This window comes from Juglans regia, chromosome 10 (assembly GCF_001411555.2).
Source record: "Juglans regia cultivar Chandler chromosome 10, Walnut 2.0, whole genome shotgun sequence".
NCBI lineage: Eukaryota > Viridiplantae > Streptophyta > Magnoliopsida > Fagales > Juglandaceae > Juglans > Juglans regia.
In genome coordinates, this window is record NC_049910.1 from 212,023 (window position 1) to 230,129 (window position 18,107).

The 18,107-nt window shown below is 39.3% G+C and overlaps 2 protein-coding genes across 3 annotated transcripts; both read right to left on the bottom strand.

Moving 5' to 3' along the window:
• Positions 1-54: 54 nt before the first annotated feature.
• LOC109001856 lies at positions 55-2,019 on the bottom strand. The gene is made up of 2 exons (XM_018979330.2): positions 1,547-2,019; positions 55-1,234 (listed from the first exon to the last, which is right to left on the bottom strand). Exons 1-2 carry the CDS (start codon positions 1,931-1,933, stop codon positions 380-382), a joined length of 1,242 nt encoding a protein of 413 aa, XP_018834875.1. The 5' UTR covers positions 1,934-2,019; the 3' UTR covers positions 55-379.
• Positions 2,020-6,421: 4,402 nt separating this feature from the next.
• Positions 6,422-16,692, bottom strand: LOC109001857 (transcription factor ICE1-like). Of its 2 annotated transcripts, none has more exons than XM_018979333.2 (4): positions 15,485-16,692; positions 14,734-14,952; positions 13,836-14,006; positions 6,422-6,819 (listed from the first exon to the last, which is right to left on the bottom strand). In XM_018979333.2, the coding sequence occupies exons 1-4, from the start codon at positions 16,622-16,624 to the stop codon at positions 6,736-6,738; spliced, it is 1,614 nt and encodes a 537-aa protein (XP_018834878.1). In that variant the 5' UTR covers positions 16,625-16,692; the 3' UTR covers positions 6,422-6,735. The 2 variants fall into 2 exon arrangements, with proteins under 2 accessions (XP_018834878.1, XP_018834877.1); XM_018979332.2 differs by having other exon boundaries at positions 14,728-14,952.
• Positions 16,693-18,107: the final 1,415 nt, after the last annotated feature.

Genomic DNA, 18,107 nt, shown 5'->3' on the forward strand with positions numbered 1-18,107 from the left:
ATTAAAAAATAAAAATAAGAAATTTACATTAACTAGGTTACAGAGCTGACCATCTAAACACTAGGTAAAAAGAGGTTTTCAAGGCCATGCTTATTTTTCTTATTCAGAACAGAGTGGTTTGATCAACGTCTACTCTCCTACCTGTTACAGGATTTCCTATTTTGGAACGGATCAGATAAGATATGAGATATTTGTTCTACTGTCATCTGCCAGTCTTTTCCTCTTCATCAATAGCACGCGAAGCACGAACTAGATAAGAATAATACAAAATTAAAAATTAAAAAATCTTTAGATAAAATGCATCAAGATTGAATACAAAAGGAGAGAAAGCTAGCATTGTGGTGCCTCCCTGAGCTCACAAGGTGATCAATCATCAAAGTCAAACAACAGATTTGGTCCTATAGTTTCGGCCCAGTCTCTGCGAACTGTTTCTTCCATCAGCTACCGGCTCCGTTTCATCTTCCTCCATTGCACAAACTTCACCGGCTTCCACGTCCCCAGCTGCAATTCCAGTAGGCAACTCTCTCCTATGCAGAAACTTACTACCAACATCATCCTTCTCGTTCTGCCTCAAAGCAGCTGGTTTCTTGGTCATTATAGTATCATCCATTTTTCTTTTTGGTATAAAGGTGACAGCAGGTAGATCAATGAAAGCATCTGGCTGTGATTCGAAATTATTTGACCTCTTTATCACCTTGAGAAAGTCCATATAGGCTTGCTTGTTAGATGCTTCATCCATGTCGCCTGATGAGTCAAAAGTGTAATGTGTATATTTCGAAGGATTTCGCACATAATCCGGAACTGCAGAAGAATAGCATTGAGTGGAAAAGTTAGCCTCATTGGAAACACCATTATTACAATTATCTTCATACTCGAGTTCAAACCGGACACGTTTTTCTGACTTCGAATCCAATTGAGCCTCCTTTCTCTTGAGAATAGATTTCAGGTTAACACCGCCCTCAGATGTGTTGATTTGGGGATGTTCCTCTCCCGTTACATCTTTCTCGGAGACCCGCAAAGAATCGATTTTCTGAGCGGCTTCTGCATCCTCTCTCAGCCTAAGTTTTGCAGCCAAATGATTCGCACGCGGGTCCCTAGCAACTTCCTCAAAAGAATCGGGAAGCTCATTGCAAGAATCTACGTCTATAGCATAATCCATTATATCCCTCATGTACATGCGATGCTCAGCCTTTTCCCCGCCAATAGCCAGTTTGTCGTATTCATCTCTCTCTTCCTGCCCAGACAACGAATCTCCCTTTAGATAAAATCTATCGTCTTTCTCTACTATGGAGAATGACAAACCCATAACCATTACTACATACTAACAACGAAGTGAACCCATCAAACTTTAATATATAACATTTCACACACAAACTCAGCACGTTTAGATGAGTAATCATATCCCCATTTAAATCAATGCAAAGCGTGGAACTACTTTCTAAACATTTTCCGTTCTTACACGTACAAAATCTTTAACATAAGCTAACATCCAAAAACGACGGCAGAAAGAGAAAGCAAAAAATAAAAATAAAAATTCTTTACATACCTCGTAATCCAAGGTACAGTCTTGGCCAATACTAGACTTAATGTTCCACTCTTCATCGTCGTTGTCTTCCGGTTTATTCGACGGCCGCCGCTGGGGTTCATCGCCCGCGCTATCATCGTCAAGGTCTTCGAGGTCCCTCTCCAGCTCGTCCCTCAGTTCCAGAGGACTATTGACTTTTTGGAACACTTTACCATGGGAGTTGCAGAAGAAAGATTCGGACTCGGGTTCGGGGATGGTCTTGTCACGGATCCATTCTCTCCTCTGGATTTCGTCGTCCGTGAGAGACCAGAGAGAAGAGGACGAAATTGTTGTTGCTGTTGAGGGAGGTGTTGAAGAAGCTAAGGAGCCGAATGTCTTGTCTACTCGGACTTTGAAACTGTCTTCCATGGCCGCCTCCCTGGAAGAACGAGGAAGGGAATCCGAGTTGATTTCAATTGGGAACAACCACTGTACAATGTGGGCGCAACGGCAATTGCTGAGAGGGTAGTTGGGCTCGTGGGCCTTTTCTCTCGTAAACCTTTTTGTTGTGAGAAAATGATTATTACATTCTTATTACTAATTTATTACTTATTTTATATTTAATTTTTTTAATTTTTAATTTTACTTAATAATTAAAGAAATAATTATTAATAAAATTATATATTTTTAAAATTTTTTCCTTAATAATTAAAGATGTTAAGAAAATACTTAAAATAAAATGATAAAAAACTTAAAATGAACTTTGAGTAATAAATCAACCTTTTGTTGTGTCCATCATGCCGTGTTATGAGAATCAACACTCAATTTTATCTTTTAAACCTAAAACAGAGTCAGAGATTCGAATTTGCGCATTTGTGTTCTGTTGTGTCAAATTACAAATATTAAATTAAGAAATGGTAGTATGTATTGTCATTTTGTCGTCTTATTTTAATTTTTTATATATTTAATTGTTTAATAATTAAGAAAGTGATTATTAATGTATTAATATTTTTCTTTTATTTTTTAAAAATATTTAAAATTTTGAAAAAAGAAGAAGTGAGATTTAGCACTAGCAATACCTATAAAATTATATGTGTCAATTAGAATGTGATTTATTTAATTAAATAAATCAAACTCTAAAATTTTAATACAATCCATATACCCGCATGGTGCGGGGTGGGGTGCGGGGGATTTTTCCCCGCCCCGATGCCGAGGGGCGGGGGAAAAAATTCAATCCGCCTTGCGCCCCGCCCAGCGCCTAGGCACCATATTGTGTTTAAAAGAATTTTTTTGATCTAAAAATATTTTTTTAGACCCAAATTATAATATAATTTAAATAATAAATTAAAATATTATAAATATAAAAAAAAAAAACTTAAACTCATTAAAATTAGATTTTGGATTGATTTGGCCTCCTAGACTAACCTTTATATAGGAGATCAAGACAATATAATAATCATCCTTAAGCAATGTGGAACTTAGTAGTAAGTCCTACAACCTTCATTTCCATCTATTGCATTCAAATTCACTAGTTTTGTACAATCCTCGATGATGATTGCCTTCTATCGCATTGAAATTGGGCATTTTGTCATACAGAAATGTGTTTGTTTGAGTATGTACATGCTGTATATTTTTGCGGCATGAAGTTGCTCAAATTAATTTCAATCAAGGATCAAATCCCCTCTCTTCTTGGCTTTTAGCATGATTTTTGTTTTTTATCTTAAATTATAGGCTGTTGATTTGACCATATAGGACAAGAAGAAGGAAAGTAACTTCCCAAGTGCTTGATATAGAAATACATATTGAAACACACCAAATAAATAAAGAAAGAAAGAAAATCACATGGAAATGTTACTCTCTTCGAAGAAGATTGAAAGAAAAAAGAGAAATTTAGGATTTTTGATGTTACATTCCAGATGGTTATTACAATATTCACCAAAGGTACATCATACATATATGTCAGATTCAGTAACTATTTCCTTCGAAATACAACAATTACTAATTAAAAGAAGTTCAACTAAGGAAATAAAATAATGGCTCGGCAAGCTACTGGGCCGGCCGAATAAAACAAACAACTTAACATAAACCCATATCTAGGCCCATCAAGAAGCCCGTCTGCAAGTAAGTAAAAGTAAAACTAAACTAATTGACTTGATCTGAAGTGAACCCCATGGTGAATTCCTTCAGAAGCCCAGCCCCATCCCTTCCCTTGTCTTTGTTCCTCACAAACCCTTGATCTCATATGTCAAACCTTAGATCTGTTACGTGCGACACATATAGATACCTTTTTTTTTTTTTTTGTTTTTGTAAGAAGAGGACGGTACTCAATTTGATTGATAACCCTCACTTATGCCAAAAGAAAACCGTGATTATAGCCGGATGCATGGGAGTTATAGATATTCAACAAAAATCAAAACCTAGGCATCAAAAAATTAAACAAATCCAACCACAATACAAAACACTAAACAATGTTCATAGAAAAAATTATAGGATCAAGATAAAGTAAAAAGGGTGAAACAAAAGGCACTTGCAAAAAGAACACACCAGCAAATAATATCAATTCAAATAAAACAAATAGAACTTATTAGTGGAAACCTATTTGAACCGTAAATAGGAAAGATCAATTCTATCCATACGAAAAAGACTTATGAGATGACCGGTCAGGATCTCAATGTTCGTAGTCCAATTCAAATTTAAACACTTGTTATGAATTATTACTGTACCAAATGATTGAGCGTCGAGTCAGAACAATTCTTTTTAAATACACCTGACCAGTGGAAAACAAACAACATTAAAGGGGAAAAGAACACGAAATAGAAAGACTTTTTGAATAGTGTTAATTTTTCAAGGAAAACATCTGCTTTTTCTGAGCTTTTTATATAAACGAAAACATCTCAGTTCCAAATAGTGTGCCTGAAGGTCCTGATAATGAATATGTGGCGCAACTGAAGCCTCCAATAACATATACATGCAAAAGAAATCAGAAAGAGTAATGTAGGAGAGACCTTAGATGCACCTGAGAGATCAGATCTGCACATTTGACTCCCTTTGTTTGAAGAACACAAAATGCCTGCCATAGTGTGTAAACATAATATCAAAATCATAAGAGACAGCTACATAACTGCCCGGTTGGATGTTGAGATCATTTCGTTTTATCTTAACATACAAATATAACTCAAATATAAATATTTAATAATTTTAAGTTTTTAAATTTTTTATCTAATCATTACTTAATCATTATAAAAAATTTTCAAACTTATAAACAAAATACAAAAATAATTAATTTTTTTAAATCTTAAAACAAAAATTATATTAAAAAATTATATTCTGACAATATTTTAATTTTATAATTTTTTTTATTTAACTTTACTATCTCAACTCACTACTATTCTTAAAAAATTTCACCTTAACTCAACATTCAAACGAGGCCTAACTGTGCCACTTGCTAAATCATTTGAAATTTCTGAAAAGTAGGCCACGTGTTAATGCGTACTTTGCACCTGGGTTAAAACAGATCTACAAGCATGACCAAGAACATCAACAGAAACAAAGAAAGCCAACAGCTTTGAAAGATGATACCTTCATTAGATTACAATTTCCAGCACAAACTTTCAATATGGCCTTGCCTCCTATTTTACTGTGATCGTGTCACTGTGGATGCAACGAAGTGAGAAGACTCATCTACGCAAAGAAAAGAATACCAGCTAAAGCAGAACTTTATCTAGCCTCACCACTATCGAATTATATATAAATATAACAGAACAGGTAACTTGAAAAGGAGGAGGATTAATATTTGTATTAAGTGGGCGGGAGAGGGCCAAAACGTTCTGCATTGTTTGCTAGAGCGCCGAAACAGTTAGCTAGCCTAGCGTTGTTTGGTTTACCAAATTCCAACGACAAGAAAGATACAAAACTTGCGAAGGATGATAGTATGGCAGATCAATATAAAGGTGCGTGGCCTATTACTTCCCTTTCCATTCCATACAGTAAGACGGTGCTTAATTACAGATCATTCTTGCACTGCACTGCATATGGAAGTCCATAATTGTTCCTGTTCTTTCTTGATTCTCAGTTTTTATTTTTTACTTTCTAAATCTTTTTTAGTTCATTAAATTCCTATTTTTTCTTCTTTCAATTTTTGGGTTTTTACTATAATATTTTCTATTTTTCAAATATTTCATTACACGTTGCAATGATGTGAAACTCAAATCAAGTCTCAATCAAACTCCCAAAACCAAAACTGAAAATTTGGGATGTCAATGTTAAGAAATTGAGAAACACAAATGCGCCATTATAAATTACATTTTTTACAATCCAAAAAAATAAAAAACTTGAGTGAATAAGAAGACAACTTTTGCGTCTGATTTACATCGGCAATAGAATTTAGAATAACTTGATGATGCTTCAAAACTGGCCGACTGCATTGACATTTAGCTAAATCTCCATTTGGTTGATATTTTCATTGATATTATAATGCTTACTTCTGACTGAAAAATTTTATTTGCAAGTCAACACATCAATAACATAGTCGGACTTTATTTTATTTGCAAAACAACGGGTGTGTTGTTTACATCGATTTTACAAATACAAGTGCTCTTCCGATTCGGATGAAGGACGGGCAGGGCAGCTGGCTAGCCGAATGTTGAGGAATTCAACAAGGTATGGGAGGAGGGAGAAGAATGATCGAAGAGGTAGATAGGCAAATTGGGATTGCAAGAGAAGAAAGGAATCCTTTGAATAAGATGGTAAGTCATAACCAAGGCGATTCCAAGTCGACAAGCCATCCATCCATGATTGAGATGGCGTTTTCAGCTTCGACGTGTTCAGAATTATGGCGTTCTTAGTTTGTATCATATAGAGATCCAAGACTCTAGTTATCAAAAATGAAAAGGTACCCATCAAACTGGACAGCCAGACTGCATTCAAGGGATTACATATTATTCGCACAGGTTAAGGAAAAAGCGAAACATTTTTATTCTTAAAGCTGAAGATATTCAGATATCACCGTAAGTTTGCTATGCTTCAAAGCACGTTTACAAAACATATTCCACTGAATAACGTTAGATCAAGCTTCGAACATTAGGACTTGGATCTGTGCACCTTCACCATTTACCTTTACCGAAGGGAATGAGGAGCAAATGCACTTACCAACTACTCCTCCTGGCCGTGCACCACTACAGTTAGTTCCTCCATCTATACGAACAGGTTGCATTTACTGATCAAGTACCGAGTTACATCATACTGGGGCAGCCGGCTGAATCCAAGAGTACTGCTTTAATCTGCTCGGGCAACACATCCTGGCCTTCCCCGCATTGCTGATGAACAATGAAAAAAAAAAATCAAGTCTTTGGATGACCATAATTGGCCAAAAAGCTTGTACCCGCTTGGGCGAAGAATTCCTTAGGCCACACTTAACAAAAGGAGAGGCCGCATGGACCATCCATTCAGGTGCCACTAATAGAATAAAGGTCCCTTTCGTATTGCTTTGCATTTCTGAGAAACCTGACATGTACTACCGAATCTTTTTTTTTTGATAAGTAAGAGATCAATATTATATATATGAATGAAAGAGGCATAGCCTATGTACACAGGGAGTATACAGAAGAACACCTAAATACATTCTAAGAGCGATAAATTAAAGACAAAAAATCATGAACATCGTCCCCATGCAATACAATAGCAGAAAACCAGCACATTAGAGTGTGTAACAGAAAATTCTTCATCTCGGCCATTGTGCGTTCCTTGTCTTCAAAGCAACGCGCATTCCTTTCCGTCCAAATGCACCACATGATGCATGACGGAATCATCTTCCATAGCGCTGCCACTTGATGACAACCGTACAGCTTTCTCCAACAACCCAACAAGTCCACTACTCTCATAGGATAACCCAAGCAACTTCAACCCTATGAAAGATCTCATCCCACAACACCCTTGTTACCTCACAATGCAATAAAAGGTGGTCCACAGATTCTCCATTCTTTTTACACATGTAACACCAATCCATTACTATACATCCTCTCTTCCTCAGGTTGTCCGTAGTCAATATCTTCCCAAGAGCGGCAGTCCAAACAAAAAAAGCTACTTTAGAAGGCACACGGGACCGCCAAATCTTCTTCCAAGGGAATGGAGTACGCTCTTGTAATGTCAAGATGTTATAATACGCCTTAACAGTACATGTCTTGTGATTATTAGACCTCCACTTCAATCTATCTCGCTGTGCTATAGAAGTCCCCATGGAATGTAGTAGACTGAAAAAGTTTGAAACAATAGGTAATTCCCAATCATGAAAATTTCTAATAAAAAGAATGTTCCATTGGTACGAGCCATGAGAAAATAGTCGCACATCCGCCACTGAAACCTCCCTGTTAACTGCAATACGATATAATCCTGGAAAAGCCCTTTCTAATGCTCGATCTCCACACCACACGTCTCTCCAGAAACTGATTCGATTACCCTCACCAACTACAAAGCGTATATGATTTGCAAAGCATGGCCACCCTTTCCTTATAAACTTCCATAAACCCACACCATAGCCCCCTCTCACTTCGTTGGAACACCAACCACCCCCAGTGACACCATATCTAGCGTCAATAATTTCCTTCCACAAAGATCCCCCCTCTAAGTGATATCTCCAAAGCCATTTCCCTAATAGAGCTTTATTAAAGGAAAGGATCTCAAGTTACACACTCCCAACCCCCCATTCACAACTGAGGCACAAACTGTACTCCATCTAACTAGATGAATTTTCCTTTCCTCTCCCAAACCTCCCCATAAAAAAGCCCTAAAGAGTTTTTCCATTCTGTTCAACACCCCTGCAGGCAAAGGAAACAAAGATAAAAAATATGTGGGGAGATTAGTGAGAGTACTCTTAATAAGAGTGAGGCGGCCCCCTTTTGATAAATACACCATTTTCCAACCAGCCAACCTTTTCTTTACCTTCTCCACCACTCCGTCCCATACAGCTCTATTCTTAAAAGTTGCACCCAATGGAAGCCCCAAATATTGCATTGGGAAAGAAGACACCTTACAATCCAGAAGGCGTGCTAAACTATGGATATTAGAAACTGCACCCACAGGAACCATCTCAGACTTGCCAAGGTTCACCTTAAGCCCTGACACTGCTTCAAAACAGAGTAACAGTGCTCGCAAAGTTTGGATCTGACTATTTTCCGCTTTGCAGAAGACTAGAGTGTCATCTGCGAAAAGAAGATGTGAGATGATAACAGAACCACTTGAGCCATTACCCACCTGAAAACCAGACAAGTAACCTCCCCCAACAGCAGCCTGTACCATCCTGCTTAAAGCCTCCATAACTATAACAAATAAGAGGGGAGAAAGAGGATCTCCCTGCAGCAATCCCCGCGAACTATCAAAAAAATCAGCAGGTGTGCCATTAACTAAAACTGAGAATCGGACGGTTGAAATACAATGCCTCATCCATGAAATCCACCTACCTCCAAAACCACACCTCTTAAGAAGATATAGAAGGAATTCCCAATTCACATGATCATATGCCTTTTCCATGTCAAGCTTGCAAAGAACACCTGGACCTCCCCCCCGTAGTCTGTGATCCAAACATTCATTTGCAATGAGTACCGAATCAAGAATCTGTCTCCCTCGAATAAATGCGTTTTGAGACTTGGAAATAATAGGTTCTAGCACCATACTAAGCCGGTTAGCAAGAACCTTTGAAATGATCTTATAAATGCTACTAATGAGACTTATTGGACGAAAGTCCTCAATAGTTGATGCCCCCTGTTTCTTAGGAATGAGAGCAATGAAAGTCGCATTAAGAGATTTTTCAAACTTTTGACAAGAGTGAAATTCATGAAAAACCTGCAAAACATCACCTTTGACTATATCCCAACAAGTTTGAAAAAACCCCATTGAAAAGCCATCCGGACCCGGTGCTTTATCCTTAGCCATACCAGAAATGACCTTGTAGATTTCTTCTTCAACAAAAGGTCTCTCCAAGACACTTACACTCTGTGGGTCAATTGCCCCAAAGGGCAATGTGTCAAGCTTCGGCCTCCAAAAATCCAATTCTGTGAGAAGGGTCTCGTAATAATGTACAATATGGTTTTCTAGCTCCGGAGAAGAAGACAACACCTGAGAGCCAGCTTGGAGCGACTCAATAGTATTATTACGCCGATGTGAGTTAGCAACTTTGTGAAAGAACTTTGTGCACCTATCACCTTCTTTCAACCAAAGTGCCCTAGATTTTTGACGCCATGAAATCTCCTCTGAAAACAGAACCCTCTCCAAGTTAGCCATAACCATGCCCTTCCTCAATAACTCCTCCTCCGAAATATCTCCCAGTAATTCTTTACCCTCTAACTCCTGCAGTTCCTCCAATAGTGTAGACTTCTGATTGTCAATGTGACCGAAAACGTCCAAGTTCCACTTCTTTAGATCCTGTTTCAAAGCCTTCAACTTACCTGCAAGAATGAAACTTGGAGTACCATTAAAATGATATGATGACCACCAAGCACTCACCCTCTCTACAAACCCGTCCGCTGTTAGCCACATGTTTTCAAACTTAAAGTACCGACGACCCCTGTTAATTCCCCCACAATCTAAAATGATAGGAAAATGGTCTGAGCTGACTCGAGCTAACCATTTCTGACTTACTTCCGGATAATGTGCTTCCCACGAAGGAGAAACAAGAAATCTATCCAATCTCGACCAAACTCGTCCGTTTGACCAAGTGTACTCGCCCCCTACTAGAGGAAGATCCATGAGATCCAGTTCAAAAATGAACTCTGAGAAATCCTCCATGGCCAAAGAATTTCTATAATGTCCTGAGCGTTCACTAAAAAAGCGAGTAGTATTATAATCACCCCCCATACACCACGGCACCTCCCATAAAGAGTATAGACCTGCCAACTCCTCCCACAGCCTTCTCCTATCCCTATCTACGTTAGGACCATAGGAACCTGCATATGCCCATTCCCAACCATCATCCACATTTTTAAATAAAGTCGCAACCGAGTAATCTCCAATACTCTCCTCAATCGCCTCAACCACTCTTTTATCCCACATCAATAAAACTCCACCTGAGGCTCCCAAAGAAGCCAAATAAGTCCATCCCACATGCGAGCACCCCCACAAACTTTGCACCATTCTTCTATCTATGAATTGCAACTTCGTTTCTTGGAAGCATACCATATCACCCTTCCACATCCGCAATAATGATTTGATACGAAGGCATTTATTGCGATCATTGAGCCCCCGCACATTCCATGATAAAATCTTAGGCTTCATTAAAACAAAGTGTTACCCCTCCCTTTCGATCTATCTCTTCCAGCACTCCCTTCCTTTACATCATAGTTGATGGAGCACATTAGCCTTCTAAGTTCCCTATCTTGCTTTGTGGCTGATTTTGAATGACTAGCTTCAAGGGCTATGAGCAGGGCCTTAAATTGTTCTTCATACCCTCCAAAGGAAATCCCAATAACATCTTTGATCTCCTCTACCTTCTTAAAGACCCAATTTGATGGACAACTCCCAAATATAGAATTGGGAGGCAGTGTACATAGAGGAGTCAGAACAGCCCCCACCTCCCCAGAACTACCAGGAGCTAATAGGGCCAGTTCTGATCCACATGCTAAATCTGGTTCACCAATTGATGTCATCATATTTTCAGAAATTTTCATGACTTCAAATCCATCTCCAGACTTATGCACATCAACCAGGCCCATCTCCAATGGTAAAGTGACACACGGCAGTGACAACCCAACCAACCCAGCCTCTGCCGACACCTCTACCAACTCACCAGCCTCAACATCCTCACGTCGAGGTGTCTGTAGCTGCCCATCGCTACCAAACAACCCATCCCCTGCCGACGACCCAGTCTGTGTCAAAGAGTGGTCCTTCAAGACGAATATCGGTGTCGAAATCTCTGAAGAGGCTGCCGATACACTCCCCACACACCCAGACCTCGCCGATAAGTCCATTCCCATCAACCCTTCATCACACGGCTGAGTCTGTGGAGATTTCGGCGACGAAGAATGAAGTTTCGGCTCAATCCGAACCTCTGACGAAGCCCCCACCTCCAACGGAGCCACCACCTCCGACGGAAACACCACCTTCGTCGTCGGCCCTAGATCCACTACCTCTGACGGAGCCACCACCTCCGACGGAACCACCACCATCGGCGTCGGCCCTTGATCCACTGCCAACTGTGAAGGTTTCGGCCCACTGAACAGCATCGGGGTTGGGTTGGGTCTCCAAGCAATCTGCTGGGCCTCAGAAGTGTGTTGCGTCTGCTTATTGGGCTGAAAACAAGCCTGCGATTTAGGCCCACCAAAGACTACATTTTTTCCTTTAAAAACCCCTTCTGCTAAGACACCTGATATAGTGTCTTCTCCCTGGCCCATTACGGGTTCCTTCTCCATCTGTAATCCTCCCTCAACGCAGCGTTTTAACAATTCCATATTCAGATTTAAAAGCCCCACTTGCGTCTCCATCTCAGCCAAAGCTTGTAGTACAGTTACCATATTTGGTCCCGACAAGTGCCTGCCCATACTTGCATCTTCACAGAGCTGTGCCTTCACCAACGTAGAATTAACGCCTGTCCCCTTTTCAGGTTGAGACACGGCCTCACTGAAAGAAGTAGCACCTTGTCGCCCCAGTGGCAGAGGAGGGGCCATCCATGGACAACTCCATCTGTTCTTCCCTCCCATAACAGAGGAAGGTACAGAAATTTCTTTTAACAGCTCTCCAAAATTTCTCCAACCTACCCCTTTCCTCCCTTCCGGTATTATTAGTAGGCCGCGCCGTCTCTCTTGACCAAATTCCGATAAGGTGAAAAAACTCCCATATGAGTTACGCTGTCGTTGCACCACCAGTACCTGGGCACCATTTCTTCGAATTCTGAGAAAACCAGTGTTTCCCTCACAGGCAATACCTTCCTTCACCATGACATTCAACCATCCCAGCGAAGCCTGATCAATGAAGATATGATTCACAACACGACAACTGCTCTCGGTGATTCTCCACCACCTTGCATTCATCTTCTTAAACTCAAAACATTTTTTATCAATGACAACATTCCTAGTAGACCCCATCGCATCACTGCTACTCATAATGAAACTGAATAATACTGAGTTAAATCTACCCCTAACTAAGCAGCACTTTCTATAATCCTCCACCACCTTGCTTTCTCCTTACTGAACTCAAGAAGAACTTCTGATCAAAAAATACCTCCTTATACAACCCCATCTAACCCAACCCACAAACAATACCACCCTAGTGATTCAGTGATACACTAATCCCCTCAAGGAGGAAAAGCCATTAATGAAACACTACCAGCAGAAAGGAAAACCACAACAAAAACTGAAACTGTACAGAGAGAAAATATTCTAGAGAGAGAAACCACCACACATTGTACTACCGAATCTTATAGCAGTCCATACTGTTACTGACATTCTGTCATCCTTTTACATATGAAATTGTTCAAAGAATCAATATCCTGCCTTGCATGTTGGTCTAATAGCAATCAATAAAGCTAGACAGCAAAGTGACAGAATATGACTAGAAAAAAAATCTCCCTAGATTTGAAATTTTGTTTCCTTACTTTTGTTTCTTTCCACTCATTAGCCATCTTTACCTTTCTCAAGCTATTGAAAAATCCACTGAAGGACTACCATGCTCCCTTTTTCATTCATATACCATCATTTATCAGCATTGATTATTTTTCAAATAATCTGTTCTCTCATCTTCTTACAGTATCAAATGAAAGAAAGAGTCGTGGAGATGTAGACATTAGAAAGCTTTAGTTGCATCTCAGAAGTAACAAGCTGTCAAACAACTTTCCATTTTTTTATTGACACCATGGGGATGTCAAAAACAGAATTATTACAAGTAATTGATGTGTACAAATGAGAGAGAGAGAGATAGAGAGAGAGAGAGAATAAGAAAAGATGATCTGAAGTCCTATGGAAATGGGCAACACGGTTGTACTTTCATGAAAATCAGAGAATGGCAAAAAGGACTATCATCTCTCCAATTAAAGGAACGGACTCTCCATTAAAGGGTTTGTTTTTTAAGTATTCCAGAGCTTTTTTCCACATACAAACGAGATTTGCTCCAATATAGTGAACAGAAAACCTTTCAGCTCTAGAGGATACAGGGGGAACAAGGCTTTTACGTTGAAACGTGCAGGTGCAAAGCACCAAAACCAGAACACGAAAATGGGCAATCTTTTTTCTTTATATAAGTACAAAAGAAATACAGAAAAATGTGCAATCTTTCTACTGTTTCATAGTCCAAAGGTAAATTCGGTAGAAACATTGAAAGGCTGACTTTTGTATCAGAGAAAGAAGCATACCTCAGCTCGGAACACATCCAAGGCAAACCCATTGAAGCAGCTAATTACAGCCTGCTGTATGTCTAACCCCAGGTTGTCCAGAGTCCTCATAGTGGAAAGCAAGAGACCCGGTCTACGGGCACAAAACATGTGGATGTTGACAGCTCTTCCTTCCCTTACTCGAACCTCCACCTATAAAATGCAGAAATCAAGCAAGTTACAAACAAACCAATTTCCTGGATTACAACCAAAAACTTGATTCGGTATGCTCGAGAAACACTTGGTCTTATGCGATATAAGAAGTAGAGTAAGTATCTCAGATACAGAAGTTTTTGGAGTATAGAAATAGTAAAAGGTATTCCTCTACCAGAAGTGATGGTAATTGACAAAATTGTAAAAAGAAAAGAAAAGAAAAGAAAGATAAGGAAGTCTCTGGTATGCTCTAGAAACACTCGATTGGTCAATGGTGGCTTCGACCCACTAATACACGAAAATAATCTTGCCCATCCTTACACTAAAATTTAAGGGGCTCCCCAATACAGGACTGCGCAGTGTGAATCACAAGTTGATAAACTGTATTATATCTAACTAGGTAAAAATCATTGGACCCCATTGTCTTAAGGTTTTGCTTGAATATACCTCAGTCAATTTTACAAACATATGGAAATACAAATTTACAAGTAAGAAAGCTATGTGTATACTTCCTGTGTATTCGGGCTATGCCCTTTTTCTTATGAATAAAATTTCTTGATTACCTACCAAAAATAGTAAGAAAGCTATGTGGACACCGATACACATCGTCAATAGATCTCAAAATCAACACCAATACAGCACATTTGCAAACTTACAAGCATCAGGCTATTGATTAAAAACCTGAAAATATCAAATGAGAAGCAAGATGTTTGAGCTTTACCCGTGCCTGTTGGCTTTTAGGGCTTGGCAAAGAGCTCGGACAAAGCTCTTCCTTGACACGACAGGGAAGCGTAGGTGGAGTTGGTGTCGAAGGGTGAAAGCTTGCAGAAGGTGGCAGCAAAGACCCAGGTGGGGATGAGTCCAGCTCATTATGGAGGTCATTGATCTTTTGCAGAAGCTCCTTTAAGTAGTCAATGGCATCCCCAAGAATAGAAGCTCTATCCATCTGAGTACAAATAAGACATATAATCATCAGATACAATGGCTGACCCATCAAGTGTAATGAATTAATGAATCCCACAGCAACCACATAATGACTGCCAAAGAACCTCCACACGACCAGCGATCCTAGATATTTAGATATCAAGTATTGGAATTTCACACACACACACACACTTCTCACCTCCTATTAAAACATACAATTGATAATTATTTATCTCAAAAGCTCAAATTAGTTGACTTTAACACTTTAGATTTCTCAGAGTTCTTTGGGAGAGAGGATAAAAGGGCACTCACTCTAGGCTCTTCAATCGTCGGTTGGTCCATAAAGTTCGTGCGAAAGAATTACACACACACACAGAGGACATCCAAATTCAAGATTAGTACTTTTCCATGTCAATTATTGGCCTTCATATACAGAATAAAGTCGTATGGTAACAACTAACCAGCACGTATAATTTAAATAGCAAGAAACCCAAACGAAGCAAAGTCCAAAAATTATAAACCCTCTAAACCTAAAGGATAACATTACTTCATACCTTGCTAATCTTGGGTACAACAGACCTAAGCATGTAAAGCCTATCATTAAGCTTCTTTCTTCGCCTCCTTTCAGCCATCAGATTCTTTGCCGGCAGCCCCTTCTTCTTTCCCTTCTGAACTCCGCCAGTGACAGTACTGTTGGCGTTAGAATTGCTCCCACCCTTCTTAACATTCTCCTCCACCTTACCAACGCCTTCAAACTCATCCGAATCGTAATTTACAACTGAAACGTCGATGCTCGCTTCATCAACATCACCCGAAACGTCATTATTCTTCCTCCTACTCTCCAAATTCGCCGAATTTTCGTCGAACCTAACGCCCGAAACCTCCAGATTCCCAGACATTTCAGCTCCTTGCCGAAGCGCCGCTCGCTTCTGAAACAGGGTGGGTGGCGAACCCACTTGTGGGAGGACCTCGAGGGGTCTGAGAACTTTTGCTCTGTTCAGAAACAGAGCGCTCCCTGAGTTGTCAAAATCCTCGAAACACGTTGGGATAAACCCGCCATCAAGTCCGGCGGAAGTGTCAGATATCGGCAGCAACCGAGTTGATTGAAAATCGGAGGCAGAACTCAGTTCGGGAGCACCAATCTGCGGCTGAGAGTTCCAGGCCGTGAAGCCTATCAAAGCAGGGGAGTTCGAAGCAGCTGGGTTGAACGGGCCGAGAAGCCCGGTATCGAGGCCCAAATCGAAGGCATTGTCAAAAGGGTTGGAGCAAACGGCGTTGATAAGCGAAGAGAAGCAAGATTTGTGGGGCAAGAAAGGGGACTGTGCCTGTGAGGGGTCGAGACTGAAAGCCTGCGACGGAGAACAGGAAGAGGACGAGTCCAAGGTCTGCAAAAGAAGGTTATTGTCGTCGTTTGGGTTCGAGCAAAAGCTAATGTCTCTGACATCTTGCGGGTTTGGGAGACCACGGAGATGGTTATGGAGGTCCTGTTGAGGTGGGTTCAGGGCGTTGTTGTTGATGTACCAGTCATTCTCGAGCATGGACTTGAAGGAAGAGAGAGGTATCCCCAGACCAATGTCGTCGTTCTTGCCAAGCTCGCCTTCATTGTTGTTTCTGGTCCATGACGCTGTGTCTTCTTCTTCTCCTCCTCCTGGTCCTTCCATCCAAACGACGCCGCTTGTAGACCTCGGAAGCATCTTTCCCAGGCGTTTCTCACACACACAGAGAGAGAGAGAGAGAGAGAGAGAGAGAGAGAGAGAGAGGGGGAAGCTGGGGGGCTTGAGGGCGGGGGGAGAGCGAAAGGGGGAGTGGCTTTTTCTATGGATCGGAATTGAGTTCAGAGAATCATTGTTGAGAAGAAAGAGATGAGATTCGAAGTTTGAGCGTTATGTAAATTGTATAATTGAAATGAAAAAATGGTAGCGAAAATAAAAGGAAATGAATGGAGAGCGCTGTCCGTGTGGGTTATCCATGTGTGTGGCAGTCTGCTTGCTCTGACGCTAGCTCGCGGCTACTGGTTTCCGCTCTCTTCAATTGTTGTAACGAAATTTGCCTATGAATTTTAGCGAAGGCCAAGCCCATGGTTACCCAGAAAATAAAATTGTTATCGTGATCACTAATGTTCTATATAGAGGAAAATGATTCTACCATGAGTTTGTTTCCCTAAAACTTAAACGCTTGGATATTTTATTTTATTTTATTTTTTATTTTTTTAATGATTAAGGAATTGATTATTAGTGAAATAGTATATATATTTTTTAATTTTTAAGAAATATTTAAAATAAAAATTAAAAAGTACAATTTACACTAATGGTAAATTTGAGGGGACAAATTCATATATATATATATAAGATATATAAATTTGAAATAAAAGATTTATTCTTTATCAGAAACAGATAATTCCATTCTATACTAAATTATAAAAATTTATGTTAACTCTTAACTTTAAAAAACGACAATAAATATTATTGGAATTAGTCTCAAACGCAAAGTTAATTACGCCTTGTCTTTTTCTCTTAATCTATATATCATCAATTATATTTCTCTTTTTATTATCATTGAATGGAAATTAGTTGTATAAAGCCACATTATTAAGTTCCATTTCATTTGGTATATATCATGATTAGGTTAAACTTATTAAAAAATAACATATGTAATTAAAAAAAAATTATATACTTTATAATCATCAAATTAAGCAGTTTGGAATTTGTACTACTCCTATATATGAAAGTAAGCCATCAAATATTCTATCAATCAAACACTATTAACTCATTAAAATGTATAGGATAACCATGAATTATCAACCGCGATTGTAATATATAGGCTACCATTTTAAGCAATTAGACAATTAATATGTTTGAGGAGTAAGATGAGAATTTTTTGTTTCAGATAAAAATTTAAAATATTATTTTTTAGTATTATTATTGCTTTGAGATTTGAAATGTTGAATTGAGATTTGAAAAAGTTTGATTGTTTATGATATTTTGTGTGGGAGTTTGAAAAAATTGTAATAATGAGATGAGATAATAATTTTATATATCATCCCATGCCCCAAGTCTCAACAAGAGCTAGCTAGGATTAAGACTTGTCCTTTTTTATTTTGATTAATGGAGAAGCTCATGGTCCTATTATGCCTATTAGGGGGCTTAGGCAAGAGGACCCTCTCTCCCCTTACATTTT

What these genes read in the sequence shown, in the direction of transcription:
- LOC109001856 (XM_018979330.2), bottom strand. Translation starts at nt 1,933, where the DNA reads ATGGAAGACAGTTTCAAAGTCCGAGTAGACAAGACATTCGGCTCCTTA. An exon ending in ACTGTACCTTGGATTACGAG is followed by an intron (nt 1,235 to 1,546) that starts GTATGTAAAGAA and finishes TTGTCTGGGCAG; the next exon opens with GAAGAGAGAGATGAATACGA.
- LOC109001857 (XM_018979332.2), bottom strand. Translation starts at nt 16,624, where the DNA reads ATGCTTCCGAGGTCTACAAGCGGCGTCGTTTGGATGGAAGGACCAGGA. An exon ending in CTAAAAGCCAACAGGCACGG is followed by an intron (nt 14,007 to 14,727) that starts GTAAAGCTCAAA and finishes TGCATTTTATAG; the next exon opens with GTGGAGGTTCGAGTAAGGGA. An exon ending in TGGATGTGTTCCGAGCTGAG is followed by an intron (nt 6,820 to 13,835) that starts GTATGCTTCTTT and finishes ATTGTTCATCAG; the next exon opens with CAATGCGGGGAAGGCCAGGA.